Raw genomic sequence first — 16,003 nt, 5'->3', positions numbered from 1 at the left:
GCAGGCTTCATCAAGAGAATGGAGTTACCTGTAGAAAAGCACATAGGCTTCTGCATTCTGCACAGTCGATTCAGATACTTCCGTAACACTCTCGTCATCAAATTCATACCATCGGTCATTCAGTTCATTTAGGCAAAACGCTGTATAATGGCCACCTGGAGTTATAAAAGTACACAGATATAAACTTCTGTAAAGGTATGGTGTCTTGAATGATGGATGAATTGAAAGGTCACATACCAATATAAATCAGGGCCACTGTCTTACAGAAAATCTTAATACTGTTACTACATGGGATTTTTTAACCAGTATTTTGGGAGCCCATAAAACTAATGGCCTTACAGATAATATATAAAAGGATCTACCATTCCCCCACGATCAGGACCACTGGTTTACAGTGACCGAATTGTGTCAAGTTCAGTTTTCATTACGTAGAACTTCGGGCTTTTTTTACTGAGATGTTTTGGGGATTGCATTTCATGCTTTCATCCGCCTTCCAGTGAAAACCAGTGGCCTCTATAACAGCCAATGTGCTTTTGCCCAACGCAGTAATGCTGCTGTGGAGCTGTGCCCTTAAGCTTTCTAAAACCAAACCAAAACTATTGTGCCTTTATTTTCAGAGACTATCGACTTAAAATAGCAAGCACTTCCTGTGGTAGTTACATCACTGCCTTGCAATCATTTCTTCCACACAACATTCTTCAACTTTACTAAATTTATATTATAAAATATAAATGTATGAGGTTAGTAAAAGTGGGATTCTCTCTTCCCACACAGAAATAGAGACATAGAGTGCAAAAGTATGGAAGTCATGATGAACACTGGTGCGGCCACAACTGGAGTATAGTGTCCAGTTCTGGGCACCGCACTTCAGGAAAGATGTGAAGGCCTTAAAAAAGAGTGCAGAAGAGATTTACTAGAATGATTCCAGGGATGAGGGTCTTTAGTTACGTGGATAGAATGGAGAAGCTGGGGTGGTTCTCCTGGGAACAGAGACGGTTACGAGGAGATTTGAGAGGTATTCAAAATTATGAAGGGTCTAAACAGAGTAGATAGAGAGAAACTGTTCCCATTGGTGGAAGGGTCAAGCATCAGAGGACATAGATTTAAGGTGATTGGCAAAAGAACCAAAGGTGACATGAGGAAAAACTTTTTTTTTTAAAAACAGAGTGGTTAGGATTTGGAATGCACTGCCCGAGGGGGTGGTGGAGGCAGATTCAATCGTGGCCTTCAAATGGGAACTGGATAAGTACTTGGAAGGAAAAAAACTGCAGGGCTACGGGGATAGGGCAGGGGAGTGGGACTAGCTGGATTGCTCTTGCATAGAGCTGACGCGGACTTGATGGGCCGAATGGTTTCCTTCCTTGCTACAACCTTTCTATGATTCTATGAATTGCAAAAGCATGAGTCTTCAGGAGAGCAGATTCATAGAATTACATAGAATCTGCAGCACAGAAACAGGCCATTCGGGAAAACAGATCCATGCCAGCGTTTATGCTCCACATGAGCCTCTCCCTCCCCACTTCATCTAACCGTATCAGTATATTCTTCTATTCCTTTCCCCCTCATGTGTTTATCTAGCTTCCCCTTAAATGCATCTATGCCAGTCGCCTCAACTACTCCTTGTGGTAGCGAGTTCCATAAGATTCGAGAGTCATAAGAATTTTTACAAAGAGATCAATCCCACCTACGTGACTTTGCATCATATATCTCAAACCCTCTCCTTCCAGCAACACAATTCAACTGTCTCCTGCGTCCAGTTACACTATTTGCTTCAACAAACTTCCCTGGCAATTCATTCTGTAAGTGTTACCCTCTGGGTAAAAGCATGCCGCCTGACACCCCATCTTGTTCCCAACTTTCTTCTATTGGACAACACTGCACTAAACGATAACATTTTTAACAGCGTGGACAAAGATAGAAAGGTTAATTAAAAAAAGCAATTCGGATTCTGGACTTTATATATAGGGATGCTGAATATGGAAGCCAGGAAGTGATATTGAATTTGCACATGGCATTTGTTAGGCCACAATTCAAGTGGTGCATGTATTCTGGGCACTTCATTATATAGGATATCAGAGTTGTGGAAAGGATACAAAGATTAAATTGTAATAAAGAAAGGCTAAAAAAAAAGGGGGTTATTCACCACAACAGAGAAGGGAGAATGGGGGGGGGGTGAGGGGTTTCAAATTATGTAAAGTTTCGAGAGGTTAAAGAGTGAAAGACTGTTTCCACTGATTGGGAAATTAGTGAAGGGCATAGAGTGATGATTAGTAAAAGGTCAAGGGAGAAGATAGGAGACATTTTCCATACAGAGGGTCAATACCACAAGTGGCTATTGGGACAGGGGCTATAATCATTTAAAATGGAATTGCATAAATGTTTAAAATAGAAAAATATGAAAGGATATAAGGGAAGAGCAGGTAGATGGAATTAGAGTAGATGGCTCCAGGTGAAGAGCTTAGGGCAGCACAGACACAATGAGCAAAATGACCTTCTGTAATTTCTATGAAACTATGTCATATTTTACTACGCTGTTTAAAAAAAAAAGGCTTGCATTTATATAGCACCTTTCAAAACCTCAGGACGTCCCAAAGTACTTTACAGCCAATGAAGTACTTTAGAAGTGCAGTCGCTGTTGTAATGCAGGAGACGGGTCAGCCAATTTGCACACAGCAAAGTCCCACAAACGGCAATGTGATAATGACCAGATAATCTGTTTTGGTGATGTTGGTTGAGGGATAAATAACAGTAGCACAAAATGTTGGTTTTTCTATGTGTTATGCCAAACAAATTTCACTTATTTATTCAGATGTCGAAAGAAACCTTCAGAACAGCATTAAGTTAATTTACATAGCAGCTATTACATTAAAACATCTCAAAATACTTTACATAATGAATTAAAGTGCAGTTACCAGTACATTAGTAAATGCAGCAAACATTGTGTGTGAACAATATCCTGTAAACAGCAATGAGATGATCAATCCACTTTTTTTTAATATATACAACTGGTTGAGGGCAAAATATTAGCCAGAACAACACGAGAGCGCCCTGCTCTTCCAATAGTGACATGGGATTTTTTAACACCACAACTGGACCACTAGAACAGGCAGATGGGACCTCGGTTTAGCATTCGATCTGAAGGACAATAAAAAAGCCTAACTCAGTGTCATAACAACCTTCGCAAGAATACAACAGTTCGGTCAAGATTTTACGGTATTGTGTTTAAAACATCTATAAGTAATACTCACAACTGGCAGTACCATGATGGCAGATAACTGATAAAAGATCATAAGTTGTGATTTGAGAAGGGCTGTCTTTAGCGAGAAAAGGTTGAAGGTCAAGTCCTTCCAAAGGGAATGACACATGATTGTTGATTTTGGTGGAAAACATGAGCTCGTGTCTGAATCGCTTCAAGTGAATGCACAAAATCTACAATATAAAAGGATGTGCAATTACAATTTTATTAGATCCATCAAAGTGCTTCATGTACAATGAATTAGTTTAAAATGTAGTGACTTATGTAGGCAAATGTAGCAGATATTCTATGCACAAGATCCCACACGCAGCAATATGATAAATGGCCTCAGTTTAGATTATGTGCTTAAGTCCTGGAGTGGGGCTTGATCCCACCACCTTCTGACTCGAGCAAGATTGCCACCACTGAACAAATTGGACACTTGACAGGCTATTTCACCAGTGGGACCATCACAGTCCAATATCATCTATGCACATTCCAATAGGAAACCATGGAAAGCAATCAGGAGTGGGAACTCCAACTGATTCTTCCCTCCTTCTTACTACAACCAATTGTAGCACCCAACTGGAAAACTGGCTGAGGTCAATGATTAAACCTCGGATTTTCTGGTCTGATCGGCTTAGAGCAACATTGGGTGGTACCTCGACTCACTGGGACATCAGAAGAGCTCCCACTGTGTTCTCTTCAATACAGAAATATCCCTGCAATTACCAATCGGCAAGGAAATCGTGTGGATTAGCCTTTTGTTGAGGGACAAAATAGGAGGATAAAAGGAAAGAGCGCAGGAGTCCCTGGAAGAGTTAATTGTTGAAAGTTATCTACATTCAAAGGGTTATTTAGCCAAATTTTAAGAATGGAAACATGGGATTTAAAATCATGATAGAAAATATTTACCTCTGGCAACTTTTGCACTTTGCAGAATTTCACCCCATTTCTCAATCTAGAAATTAAAAGAGATTTTAAATTATCCACTTAGTGCCGAGACAAGACAGCACGGAACAAGAAAGGGCCATCTTGCACAGATTATATACAATCTACTCTTTGGTGGACTCTACCACCCAGTTAATCTCCTGAGGGAAAGGTCTATACAAATACTCAGATCCCCAAAAGTGATCGAGCAAAGCTGCAGAATATTAACTGAACCAAACAACTCACAATTCAACCCTGGTGTGCTGTCCTGCACAAATATTCCCTATACCCCACAGCCCTCATCACACACAAGAACCATAGCAACTGTGGAATGCTTCATCACCTCAGTCTATACTTGTCCCTTTAACCTCCAGTCCAGTTTATCCAGCTCATTTCTGAAGGAGTTATTTGCCACAGCATTAACTGCTTTAGCTGGAAGTCTGTTTACAACGTGGATATGGATGAAGGCAGCCATTTGTCACATCAAAGCTCGTCCATTCATAAAAAGCCTACAGTGACTACCTCAGCATGCAGCTGCCTCTTAAATGATTCCTAGGTTTGTGCCTCCACTACCCTATCTGGAAGTCAACTACATGTGCTGATCCCTCGTGTGAAGATCTTCCTGACATTGGTTCTAAATTTGTTTTTTGCCAGTTTGAACCAGTGTTCCCTTCTTTTATGATCACTAACTTGAAGTAGTATTTCGGATTTACTTTTTCCAACACCATTTACCTTGTGGTACTTCAATGAAGTTCCCCCTCTCGATTGTCTCCTTTCAAGGTTGTTAAGCTCAGGGTTGTCCCAGTCCTCCATTCTGCTGAAGAGTTACAACCCTAAACATCAATAACCTGTCACCGCAGTCCCACACCAACGCGGTCGACACTCAACTGCCCTCTGAAGTGGTTTAATAAGCCACTCAGTTGTATCAAACCACTACCAGCGGTTCAAGAAGGCAGCCCACCACCTTCTCAGGGCAACAAGGGATGGGCAATAAATGCCGGCCTTGCCAGCGGCACCAATATCCAAAGAATGAATAAATAAAATTGCTCAATGACCTGATGTGTATTTCCAGCATTTTATATTTTAATTTACATTTCTAGCATTTGCAGTTTTTCCTTTTTTTCTACTGTTTGATTTACTGCCACACCTCCTCCACGAATGCCAGCCTTAAGAAGTACGCTCCTCTCTGTTGTGATTTGTTTCCTTTGTTATCCCTTTCCCTTCCTGTTTGTGGCTGCGTAGTTGACAGTCTTCAGTTCTGATGAAGGGTTACTCACCCAAAACATCAATAACCTATCTTTTCTCTTTACAGATCCTGACCGGCCTGCTGTGGTTTCTAGAATTTTCTGTTTCTCTCAGATTTGTCCAGTTTTTGCGTATAATGCCCCTCTCTGATGCTACTCCGCATATTTCTGTTCAACATATTCACAATTGAGTGGGAAATGTACGAATAACCTGGATCAAAATCCTGGAATTCCCTCCCTGTTAACACTGTGGTGGCACCTTCACCACACGGGACTGCAGCGGCTCAAGAAGGCAGCAGCTCACCATCACCACCTTCTCAAGGGCAACTAGAAATGGGCAATAAATGCCAGCCTTGCCAGCGATGCCCATATCCCGGGAATTAATTTTTAAAAAACCTGCAGATAATCAGCTGAAGGTGGCTTGATGACTGATCACTAAAAATATAAGAAAGGTTTAGAATGACTAATAGCGCTAGATCATTATCAAACAGGTGCACATCAAATAAAGACTGTGAAACAAATCTAAACATACAAGCTGGATCATAGGCGACAGAAACATGCACTGTACTTACTTTTTACACTTTTCACAGCTGTACATGTTATCACCTGTGATATTATAAAACAAACAATTTTACAAAGGTTACAAATGTAACAATGTGTAACAAAGCAAAACTGCAGTGTATACAAATGACAAACAGGAAGAAGTTTGCTGAATCAATCACACCCTGGTTTTGAAGCTGTCTCAAAGATTTTGACAACATCCACTTATGGGCAGCAAAAACAGCCATCGGTACCAAACTTTACAGTGACATAAGTGAAGAGTAATTAAATACACCATATAAAGATGTATGAATCTACATTTCTCCCCTCCCCTGAGGGCACCCTTGCTGGAATCCATTTCATGACCCCATAAATATCAGCCTTGATGGGGAGAATTGGCAGGTTACTTGACCATGGGGGGCATCAAGTGGGCTTGACCCTGCCACACGCACGCAAATATTCCAGCAGGAGTCTCTGGACAGCCAGTAGCAGGAAGAAACCTGACGGTTCTTTTTACCCCTGCCTCAGCACAGAAGCACAAAGGCTGATTGCATCCACCTCGAATGGGATCAGCATAGAACAGGTACTGAACTTGGGATGTTCTGGCCTGTAGGGCATGGTACTACACGAGACAGTGCCTTTATACACTAGCCCACTTGAGGTAGACAGTGCCTTTATACACTAGCCCACTTGAGGTAGACAGTGCTTTTATATACTAGCCCTCTAGGAGGTGATACAAACACATTTGATATAATCTTTATAATGTAGTACAACATATTTACTGTTGACATAGTTGATTCAGAAGGCAGCTCTAAGATGAGCAAAGTTATTGTGATTTTCCCTTTTAATGCAACACGGAGACTATTAGGGCCCATCCCACACTTTTTTTTAATACTATAGAAGTATTTTAATTATGCACAGGATTCTTACTCACCTTTGAGTTCATCTCTAGCGAAAAAGGCAGCCAGACAATCCTGCAAGGATACTACTGGACCCCAGAACCAACTAGGAACACACAAGACAACAAACCCAGAAATATTATTGATTTGCAAAGGTTGCAACTGCTTTGCTCCCACAGAAGTAATGCAGCTTTAATGGCAAAAAGCTGTAATAAAATTTTTAATTCTCCCCCCCACCCCCCCCCCAAAAAAAAGTTTGAAGCGCACCTCTTAATGTATTCCATGACGTACGCTATCCAACCCTGTGGAGTGTATGCCTCTCCGCATGACCCTGCTTTCACTAAGGACATTTGGTGGCTTGAGGAATGCAGCTTGGCCAGGTCTTCTTTACCCGGGATTGGCAGAGAGAGATCCTGAAAGGTCTCCAAAGTGGTGGACACCTACAGGCAAAAGCACAGGCAGGAAAGAGTAGAGATTTTTTAAAAATAACAGCAAACGCTGAAAATATAAAACGAGCAATGCTGCAATTACACATCAGGTCTGCCAGCCACTAAGAGAAGAGATAGGTTAACATTCTGTTCGACCGCTTGTCATTACTGGTACAGCTCAGAGAGGAGAGCCCCTTTATAGGGGCAACCAAAACAAAGGGGGGGGGGGGGGGGGGGGGGGAGGAAGATTGTCAGCCAAGTATGCTAAATACTAATGCAAAGAGGAGCTGCTAATAGATAGCATTCATTTTCTGTACTAAATTTTACAATTTCATGATTTATCTAGCGACTAATTTCCCCCCACATATAATACACACCTTTTCCCATCTCTTAATGTTCGCATGCAACGTGCACCTGGGTTTTTAAATATAAAACAAGGTACATTATACACTAAATATGGTACAAGTAACAAAAATAATTCCCTGTGGATTTTTGTAGTAAGCAAAAGAATGACTATGCTGAGCAATCAGGACTTGCTTCCCACAAACAGTGTCAGCATCAGTGTCAAGCAATCGCTAGGGCAAGTGACTTATTACTCAGACCTGCTTACAAACCAGCATTTTCGCTGATTGTGACTGTATGCAAAATTGGGCAGCAAATCACAGTATACATGGTAACTATATTTATCGTGCATTAAATCCCTTGCCGTAACTAATCCCACACCATATTATATGCCATGCACAGCTCTCCCTGGATCACACCAACATGATATCTCAAACTCAAGTTCATAATCACTACTGTTCCATTAAGACACCTCAACCTCCACACTAACCACCCTGTGAGTAATGATATCCAGTTGCTCCTAGATTATGGGCAATCTTAGGTAGTAGACTGCACCCTAACTTGTTTTTTTTGATATATGTAAAAAAGGTTTGGCCCAGCACAATCCAGATTATTTATCAAGCCAGGAATTACCTAATAAGACCAAATCCATGTGTCCCAGCCCAGTATTTAGTCTTTAACTCAGCCTAGTCTGCCTCGGGACAATAATTGGCTTTGGTAAAATAAATCCAGTTCTTCTAATTAAAAATACTCTTATACAAAAGAGATGCAGTAGATTTCAGTACTAACACATCAGGTGGATAAGATTGCATGCGGTTTACACTGGCATGCATTTTTTTTTAGCTCAAGAACTTAAGACTTCCTAATTAGCCTTCAGTGGAGTGGGCCCAATATGATTACAAGCACGAGGACAGAGTGCCTCCATTGTTACTCGCCAGAGTCTGGGAGATGGAATGAGCACCTGCCCAGTTTCAAACTGGGCAGTTCAGTTTTGGGGATGGCTGGCCAGCAATTCTGGCAACTGGAAACCAGACAAAGGTTGATAAAGCTGTTAAAAAAAACTGCATGTGTGATCCTAGATTATATAAATAGTACAAAACTAAAGATGCAATGCTAAATCTATACAAATCACTGGTTAGGTCGGTTAGAATATTGCATCCAGTTTGGTCCGTCTAGGAACACAGGGACAGGAGTGGGCCATTCAGCCCCTCAAGCTGGCTCCGCCATTCAATTGGATCATGGCTGATCCGTACCTCAACCCCATTTACCTGCCTTTGATCCATATCCCTTGATTCCCTTACCCAACTAAAATCTATCGATCGCAGTCTTGAAAGCTCCAAGTGTCTCAGCATCCGCAGCCTTTTTTTTGGTGGGGGGGGGGGGGGGGGGGGGGGGAAAGAGAGGGGGGAGGGAGGGAAGAGAGAAAGTATTACAGATTTCCACTACCCTTTGTGTGAAAAAGTGCTTCCTGATTTCACTTTTAAATGGATTAGCTCTAATTTCAAGATTATGCCCTCTTGTTCTGGATTCTCCCACAAGAAATATGTATCTACCCTATTGAATCCCTTTATCATTTTAAACACCACAATTAGATCACCTCTCAACCTTCTAAACTCGAGAGAATACAAGCCAAGTTTATGCAACCTGTCCTCATAATTTAACCCTTTAAGCTCTGATATCATTCTGGTGAATCTGCACTATGCTACTTTCAACTCTAATATATCCTCCCTGAGGTGCTGTGTCCAGATAGGGTCTGAGCAAAGCTCTCTACAACTGAAGGGAAGGATGTTAAGGCCATGGAGGGGTTGCACAAGTGATTCACTAAGATGACACCAGAGTTGAGAAGCTTTAGTTAAGAGACACTTGGGCTCTTTTCATTCAAACAGAATAGGTTAATATGAGATCTGATAGAGCAGTTCAAAATCATGAAGGGTTTTGATACGGTAAATTGGAAAAAAAAAACAATTTCCACTGGTCAGTAAGGGCAGAAATTTAAGATCTTCAAAAGGATGAAAGGAGAGGTTTTAGGACATGGGATACCTTGCCAGAAGCAGTGGTGAAAAGAGAATGTAAAAAGGAAGTGGATAAATATTTAAAGAAAAATTTAAGACGGCATGAAGAGCAGGGTGGAAAGGACTAAGTAGATAACTCAGAACTGGCATAGGCACGATGGGCTGAATGGCCTCCTTTTGTGTTTTAAGATTCTATTTTAAAAAGTTCCATCTTCAATTGCAACAAACAATGGGCACATAAGTGATTGGACCAATTTCACTTTCATCGCAGAGCAGCCACACAACAGTTTTTTTTTAATGCCGACTAAATTTGGACAGGCTGGAAGCTGGCAGGAGTATACGAGTTTGTGCCTGTAATTGGTCAATACAACAGCAACAAAACAGACAGGGAAAAAAGCACAAGGTCCATTTGTCTATTTGGAAATTTCTCCGAGCTTTAAATGGCTACTAACTGGAAACAAATTTACGTAATACAATACTGCAAAATGTAGGCTGCAAATTTGATAGTCACATTGGAAATAGCCATAACTTGCATACATACCCGATCGCAGGTCAAACACTGTACGGAGCTCACAATAGTGCCGTCAAAGACGTCAGAGATAACGCTCCTGTATTTTGTCTGCTTTCTCTTTTTAAGAGGAGTGAAAGAGGTAACTAAAGTATAAAAGTAGAAAACGAACATGAGAAGAATTCCATTGGGAAGGAATTCTATATATAAAAAAAAAATTTATAAATTGGACGTTCCAATTAAGAATCACACTTTACTCCATTTGCATTGGTTGGGTAACAAAAGGGACCATTCCTGAGAGACTAGATTGTAGAAATGTTCGCCATTCACTTCTGGCACTTAGGCTCAAATCCAACTGAGAGGGATAGGAAGAAAGTCTCCTCTGTCTCAGTAACAAAAGCTTGACCAGTCTCGGTCCAGTTCCATGGTGGGCATGGGTTCACAGCATAAAACTGCCTCTAATTTAATTTGACAATCTTACACAGAGAGACACCCAGGATGCCTAGTGTGGGAATCGAAAATTGTTACAGCAGGGGGCAATCGTGAGGTAGTAGCTGAAGTTAGGGCAGAATAGAGGGAGCTTTACTCTGCATCCAAACCGTGGCACACTTGACCTGGGATGGGAGTTCTTGGTGCTGATGGTTGGTGTCCAAAATGAAAGAGTGTTCCATTAGCAACGAGCACAAAATTTCACAAAGTGTACTAGCTGAAAACCAGACTGTTGCATTCTCCCCTTTTAAAAACTGGCTCAAAGTAAACAGAATATAGTTGCAATGTTGGACACAATGTAAAAATGCCCAGCAGTAGTGGACCACATGACCTAATTCCATCATTTTTTCCCCTTTTATCACCAAACAGCATAAGAATCATTAGGCCATTGCTGCATAATAAACATACATCTTCAAAATGCTAGCCTCTTTCCCATTATTACAGGTTCTGATATTTATTCTGATATGTAGGGATTAAATCAGATACTGCAGATCACGCACAGGGATTGGCAGGAAAATGACTGATTTTCTCCCTTCCTTTCCTGAAGAAACAGTTCCACGTGTGCCAATGGCTATCTGGTACCTTGTCTAAGTGGCCATTCTTCATGCATGAACCTCAACAACTGTTAGCAGGATCTCCAACCATAAGGGGCAATGCAGCCAATCCTATCAGCACCCGATTTCCAGAAGGAGACAATAGATTAGGCGTGGGAACTCTGACTGATTTTCCCTCCCACCCCCTCCCCTCAAACCTAGTCTAGGAGCATTGATGATAATTGTAGCTCTCCAATTACTGCCGCAGATGAAAATCAGCTAACCCAGCGCAGACCAGAGACGTAATCTGGAGTCATCTGGTCTGTACGGCTCAGTACCACAGCAGACTGTGATCTTACCCACTGGGGATAACTTCTGTGGTGATTTTCGACTCCAATCTACCACGAAGCATACCTTTTTTGTGTGAGGAAACGAGACCTCCCCACACCGAAGCGGATCTGGGCGGACTGCTGGACAGCCTTGAATTCACCGTTTCATTGAGCATTGGACTGCTAGGCCTTGAGGGACTGCGCATAGACACATCAGAGGTAACCTCTAAAAGGAAGAAAAATAGGTGTTAGTTTTTATGTACAACTAAAAGGAAACTTGAAAGTAGTTTTATTATATGATGCAGTTAGCGCTGTGCCCCACAAATCTGTATTGGGTCCTCTTGCTCTCAAAATACTTAAAGCAATTTGGACATGGGTACAGAAGGAATATCTAAATTTTGTTGACAATAAGCAAGGTAGGAGGCAGGCAAACAAAGAATTTGGGAGACGGTAGGAAGATGCAGAGCGGGTTAGGGGGTGGGCACATATGCGGCAAATGCAGTGAACAGAACTCACTGTGAATACCCATTTTAGGAAAGTAGAAAAGAAATAAGTCCTACATGCTAAATGGCAAAATTCTCAACTGGAGTTCAGACAGGGAGAGGCAGGGGTATAGAGAGAGATCTTTAAAAGGAGGATAGCAGATGGAAATAGCCACAAGGGCAAATAGAACTGTGGATTTTATATACAGGAGCACCAAATTAAAAAAAAACTCAGGACAAAATTGTAGAAGAAAATGGTTAGGACACAGTACAGTATGCAGTTGTGGCCATCCCATTATAGAAAGGACATTGAAGTCATGGAAAAAATAGATTCACTGGGATGGGATCAAGGATGAGAGGATGTAGTGACAGAGATGTGGGCAGTGAGGGTAGTTAGGAATCTAAAATTAGTGTTCAAAATTTTGAGAGTGTTTGTGGATAAATAGTGAAAGATTTATTTCCACTGGTTGGTCAATCAATATTAAGGGAGTATTAAAGTTAGGATTGATACTAGAAGCATAAAGGGGAGGTTAAAAGAAACATTTTTCATGCCAACGGTCATTTGAGCATTCACGAATCAAACACAACAGGCCCGATATTACCATGGCGGCGGGGGGGGGGGGGGGGGGGGGGGGAGGCCAATTGGGCCCGTGGGTAACACGCCCGGTGAAATCAGTCTGCTCCGCGCGCAATCGCAGGCTGATTGGATCCACTTACCTGTTCTTCCGGGTTCCCCGCTGCTAAGCTGCGCGGTGGGCGAATTGCACATGCGCAATAAGGTCTGTCAGCTGGAGGAGCTCTATTTAAAGGGGCAGTCCTCCACTGACTGATGCTGCAAGAAATAGGAAAAATTACAGCATGGAGCAACCCGGGGGAAGGCTGCTCCCAGGTGAATGATGCCTCACTCCAGCTCTAATTGGATGGGGTGAGGAGGAGGTGGAGGACAGAGATCTTCTCCCCCCGGCGGGCGGGAGGAAGCGGCCTGTCTCTGCCACCAAGAAGGCCTTGCTCGAGGTGGCAGAGGAGGTCACCTGCACCACCAACATATCACGCACCTGCATACAGTGCAGGAGGCGCTTCAATGACCTAAGTAGGTCAGCCAAAGTGAGTACACTTACTCATTCCCCTACACTCTGTCTGCCACATCACCGCCCCCACCCCACATCTCCTTCTGCACTGCCAACACTACTCTGTCACATCACCCCTCACACCCACTCAAACCTCATCCTCATCTTACTTGCACTCACTCACCTCGCCAGTACTCATCCCGCCACTACCACTCAACCCAATCCTCATACAATCTCATGGCTCCATCTCATACTCACCCTCTCGTGCATCTCTTTCACGGTCAGCCTCACTCAACCTGCCACTACCTGTGCTGCAGCCACAGGGCATGCATCACATATGTGCAGTAGGCAGCGTAAGGCAAACGTGTCGTGAGCATGAAGGGGATGCACAAGGGTGTTTGAGGGTTTGTCATGGTTTTTACTTCTATTTAATTTCTGATCAACTCACATCACATATTATATTGGCACCACTACTGCCACGTCTTTGCGAATCTTGTCTAGTTTGTGCAATAATGCCCTTTCCAAAGGATCACAATGAAGACCCACAACTGATGCCACCCATTGCGTCACTGCAGAGTGGGTGTAGGTGTATTTGCAGGGCTCTTTTGTGCAGATGACAGAGACGTCGGTGATGTCCCCGGTTGCACCCTGGAAGGATGCGGAGGAGAAGTTGTCGAGGGCAGTGGTGACTTTGACAGCGACAGGGAAAAAGATGGTGCTCGGGCCAGCCGGGAGCAGCTCGACATGAAGGAGGCTGCAGATGTCCACGACTACATGTCGAGTGACTTTGAGCCTCTGTGTGCACTGCTGCTCAGAGAGGTCCAGGAAGCTGAGCCTCGGTCTGTGGACCCTGTGGCGAGGGTAGTGCCCTCTGCGACGCATCTCTCTCTGCGGTTGCCCTCCCTCCTGCTGTGCAGGTGGATGTGTCACAGCACTCTGTTGTGGAGCTCCACATGTCAGAGGTGGACGGCGAGGCCGGCGAGGCTGTTTGCCCTCCGAGGAGGTCATGACTGCAGCTACAGCGGCCCCCATCCGGAAGATGTACATCTGAGGGGGTCCGCAAGGTAGGTACATGTGTCTGGACACCGGGGTAAGTGTGCAAGTTGGTGAATTTGATTATTGTCAGGAGGAGGGTGGTGGAGGCCAAACTTTGTTCAAAGTGACAGAGTGGCCTCCTGCAATGAGTGAGGGTGTTCCCCCCCGCACCTGTCAAATGGACCTTTGCTGCTGCCAGAGGCTGATGGCTGCAACACGTCTATTTGAACTGGGAGTGTTTCCCCCAGTACGGGAAACAGTCCCAGTTGTTTGCAAAATCCCAGCCCTCCTAAAATATCATGTTAATCAGGTCTCTAAACGACCTGAAATACCTAAATAAATACCTTAAGTGGCACCCCGCCAGCTTTAATTGCCGGCGGGAGTCCCACATACGGGGGCTGCGCGCGCATGTGAGCGCGTCAGTGGGAAACCCGGAAGTGGGCGGGTTGGAGCCGGGCTCCCGACCCGCCCCAGGAATCCCCGATTTTCACAGCATCCCCCGCCACTAACGCACCCGATCGCAGGTGCGAAAATCGAGCCCAATATTTAAGAGGCAATTTGATTGAGAAAAAAACATAAAGGGTTTGGAGATAGAGCAGAGAAATGGATTAGATTACTGATGTGGAAATACCACTGGCAAGGGTATGAGGAGGAAAATTGCCTCCTGTGCTGATCAAAGACTCTATGATCTACCAAACAATGTGCGCAAACTTTGGTGGTTCTATTGGGGGGGGGGGGGGGGGGCAGCGGAGAGAAAGAGAGGAGCAATGGAAATTAATATTCAGGTTGTAATCAGTAATCGAGGAAACTCAATGAGGCAACATGGTGTCTAAGCCTGCGTTAGTATTATATAACCAGTCTGAGACCGATAACATAGGGAGATTTGCAGCCAGCGAAACCAGAATTGCACGCCTGCTTACGCATACATGCAGAGCTCTGCTTCTAACCAACAAATTTTAAATGTTTTGAAAGTGTGGGCTGGAGCATTCCCACACATAAAGCACCAAGAAAAAACATCCTGTAGTTTATGAAACCCCAGACTGACACTGTATTGGAGTTGTGCTCCACGCAGTCTCAAGCCCAACCCATGCGAGCCTGACTGCCCCAGAGGGTCTCACAATACTCTATTCTAAGATCAAATCAGGACGTGAATCAGTTATATCACTTTTTCTTTGCTGAGTTCTGCTTAACAGCAACATAAAAGGGACAGTGCAACTGCATTCTTAGACACACAGTGCTGGATTAACAAAATACTAAGACGCTGAACAGGTCAGACTTATCTGAACCAAAGATGCATTGCGTTTCTGACCTGAATTTTTTTTAAACTATCAGGCGATGTCATCACCAGCAAATTATAACTTTGTTGCCTTCCGGACCTCGCTCAACAGGAGCACGGATCGGAGAATCGCGGTGGAGGTCAGCAAGTCTGGTTCGTGCTGACCTCTGCACTCGATTCTCCTATCCTAGCTGCCACCGGGTGAGTCTCCACACCGGGAGCTCAACGTCGTAAAATGTACTCCGTTATATTTCTGGATGGGGGGGGGGGGCCCACAAATCAAGAACAGGCCATACTAAATATTTAATCCAGACACAGACTATGACCTAACCATCAGTTCAGTTCTCAATCAAAATAAATTGGCTGCGAATTTCAAATATGTAACACTTGACTACAGCTATACAAAGCTCTGGTTAGTCCATATCTGCAGTACTGTGTACAGTTCTGGGCACTGCCACCTTAGAAAGGGTATGTTGGCTTTGGAAGGAGTGCAGCGCAGGTTCACCTGAAAGTTCAGGGCTCCAAGGGTTAGATTATGTGGAGAGATTACATAAGCTAGGCTTGTATTCCCTGGACTATAGAAGGTTAAGGGGTGATTTGATTGAGGTTTTTAGGATTTTGAAAGCAATTTATAGGGTAGAGAGAGAGAAACTT

At 43.5% G+C, this 16,003-nt stretch overlaps 1 protein-coding gene across 2 annotated transcripts in view; it reads right to left on the bottom strand.

The window, feature by feature from the left end:
- Positions 1-16,003, bottom strand: part of usp33 (ubiquitin specific peptidase 33) — a 70,686-nt gene that overhangs the window by 21,073 nt on the left and 33,610 nt on the right. For both annotated transcript variants that reach the window (XM_067989859.1, XM_067989860.1), the window contains exons 11-18: positions 11,575-11,715; positions 10,172-10,284; positions 7,116-7,288; positions 6,884-6,954; positions 5,982-6,015; positions 4,151-4,196; positions 3,249-3,429; positions 29-155 (exon numbers count right to left, since the gene is read on the bottom strand). In XM_067989859.1, the coding sequence (XP_067845960.1) occupies positions 29-155; positions 3,249-3,429; positions 4,151-4,196; positions 5,982-6,015; positions 6,884-6,954; positions 7,116-7,288; positions 10,172-10,284; positions 11,575-11,715 (886 nt within the window). The remainder of the gene's footprint in view (positions 1-28; positions 156-3,248; positions 3,430-4,150; positions 4,197-5,981; positions 6,016-6,883; positions 6,955-7,115; positions 7,289-10,171; positions 10,285-11,574; positions 11,716-16,003) is intronic.

This window comes from Heptranchias perlo, chromosome 9 (genome assembly GCF_035084215.1).
Source record: "Heptranchias perlo isolate sHepPer1 chromosome 9, sHepPer1.hap1, whole genome shotgun sequence".
Classification (NCBI taxonomy): Eukaryota; Metazoa; Chordata; class Chondrichthyes; order Hexanchiformes; family Hexanchidae; genus Heptranchias; species Heptranchias perlo.
This window is presented reverse-complemented; position numbering and strand designations above follow the sequence as displayed.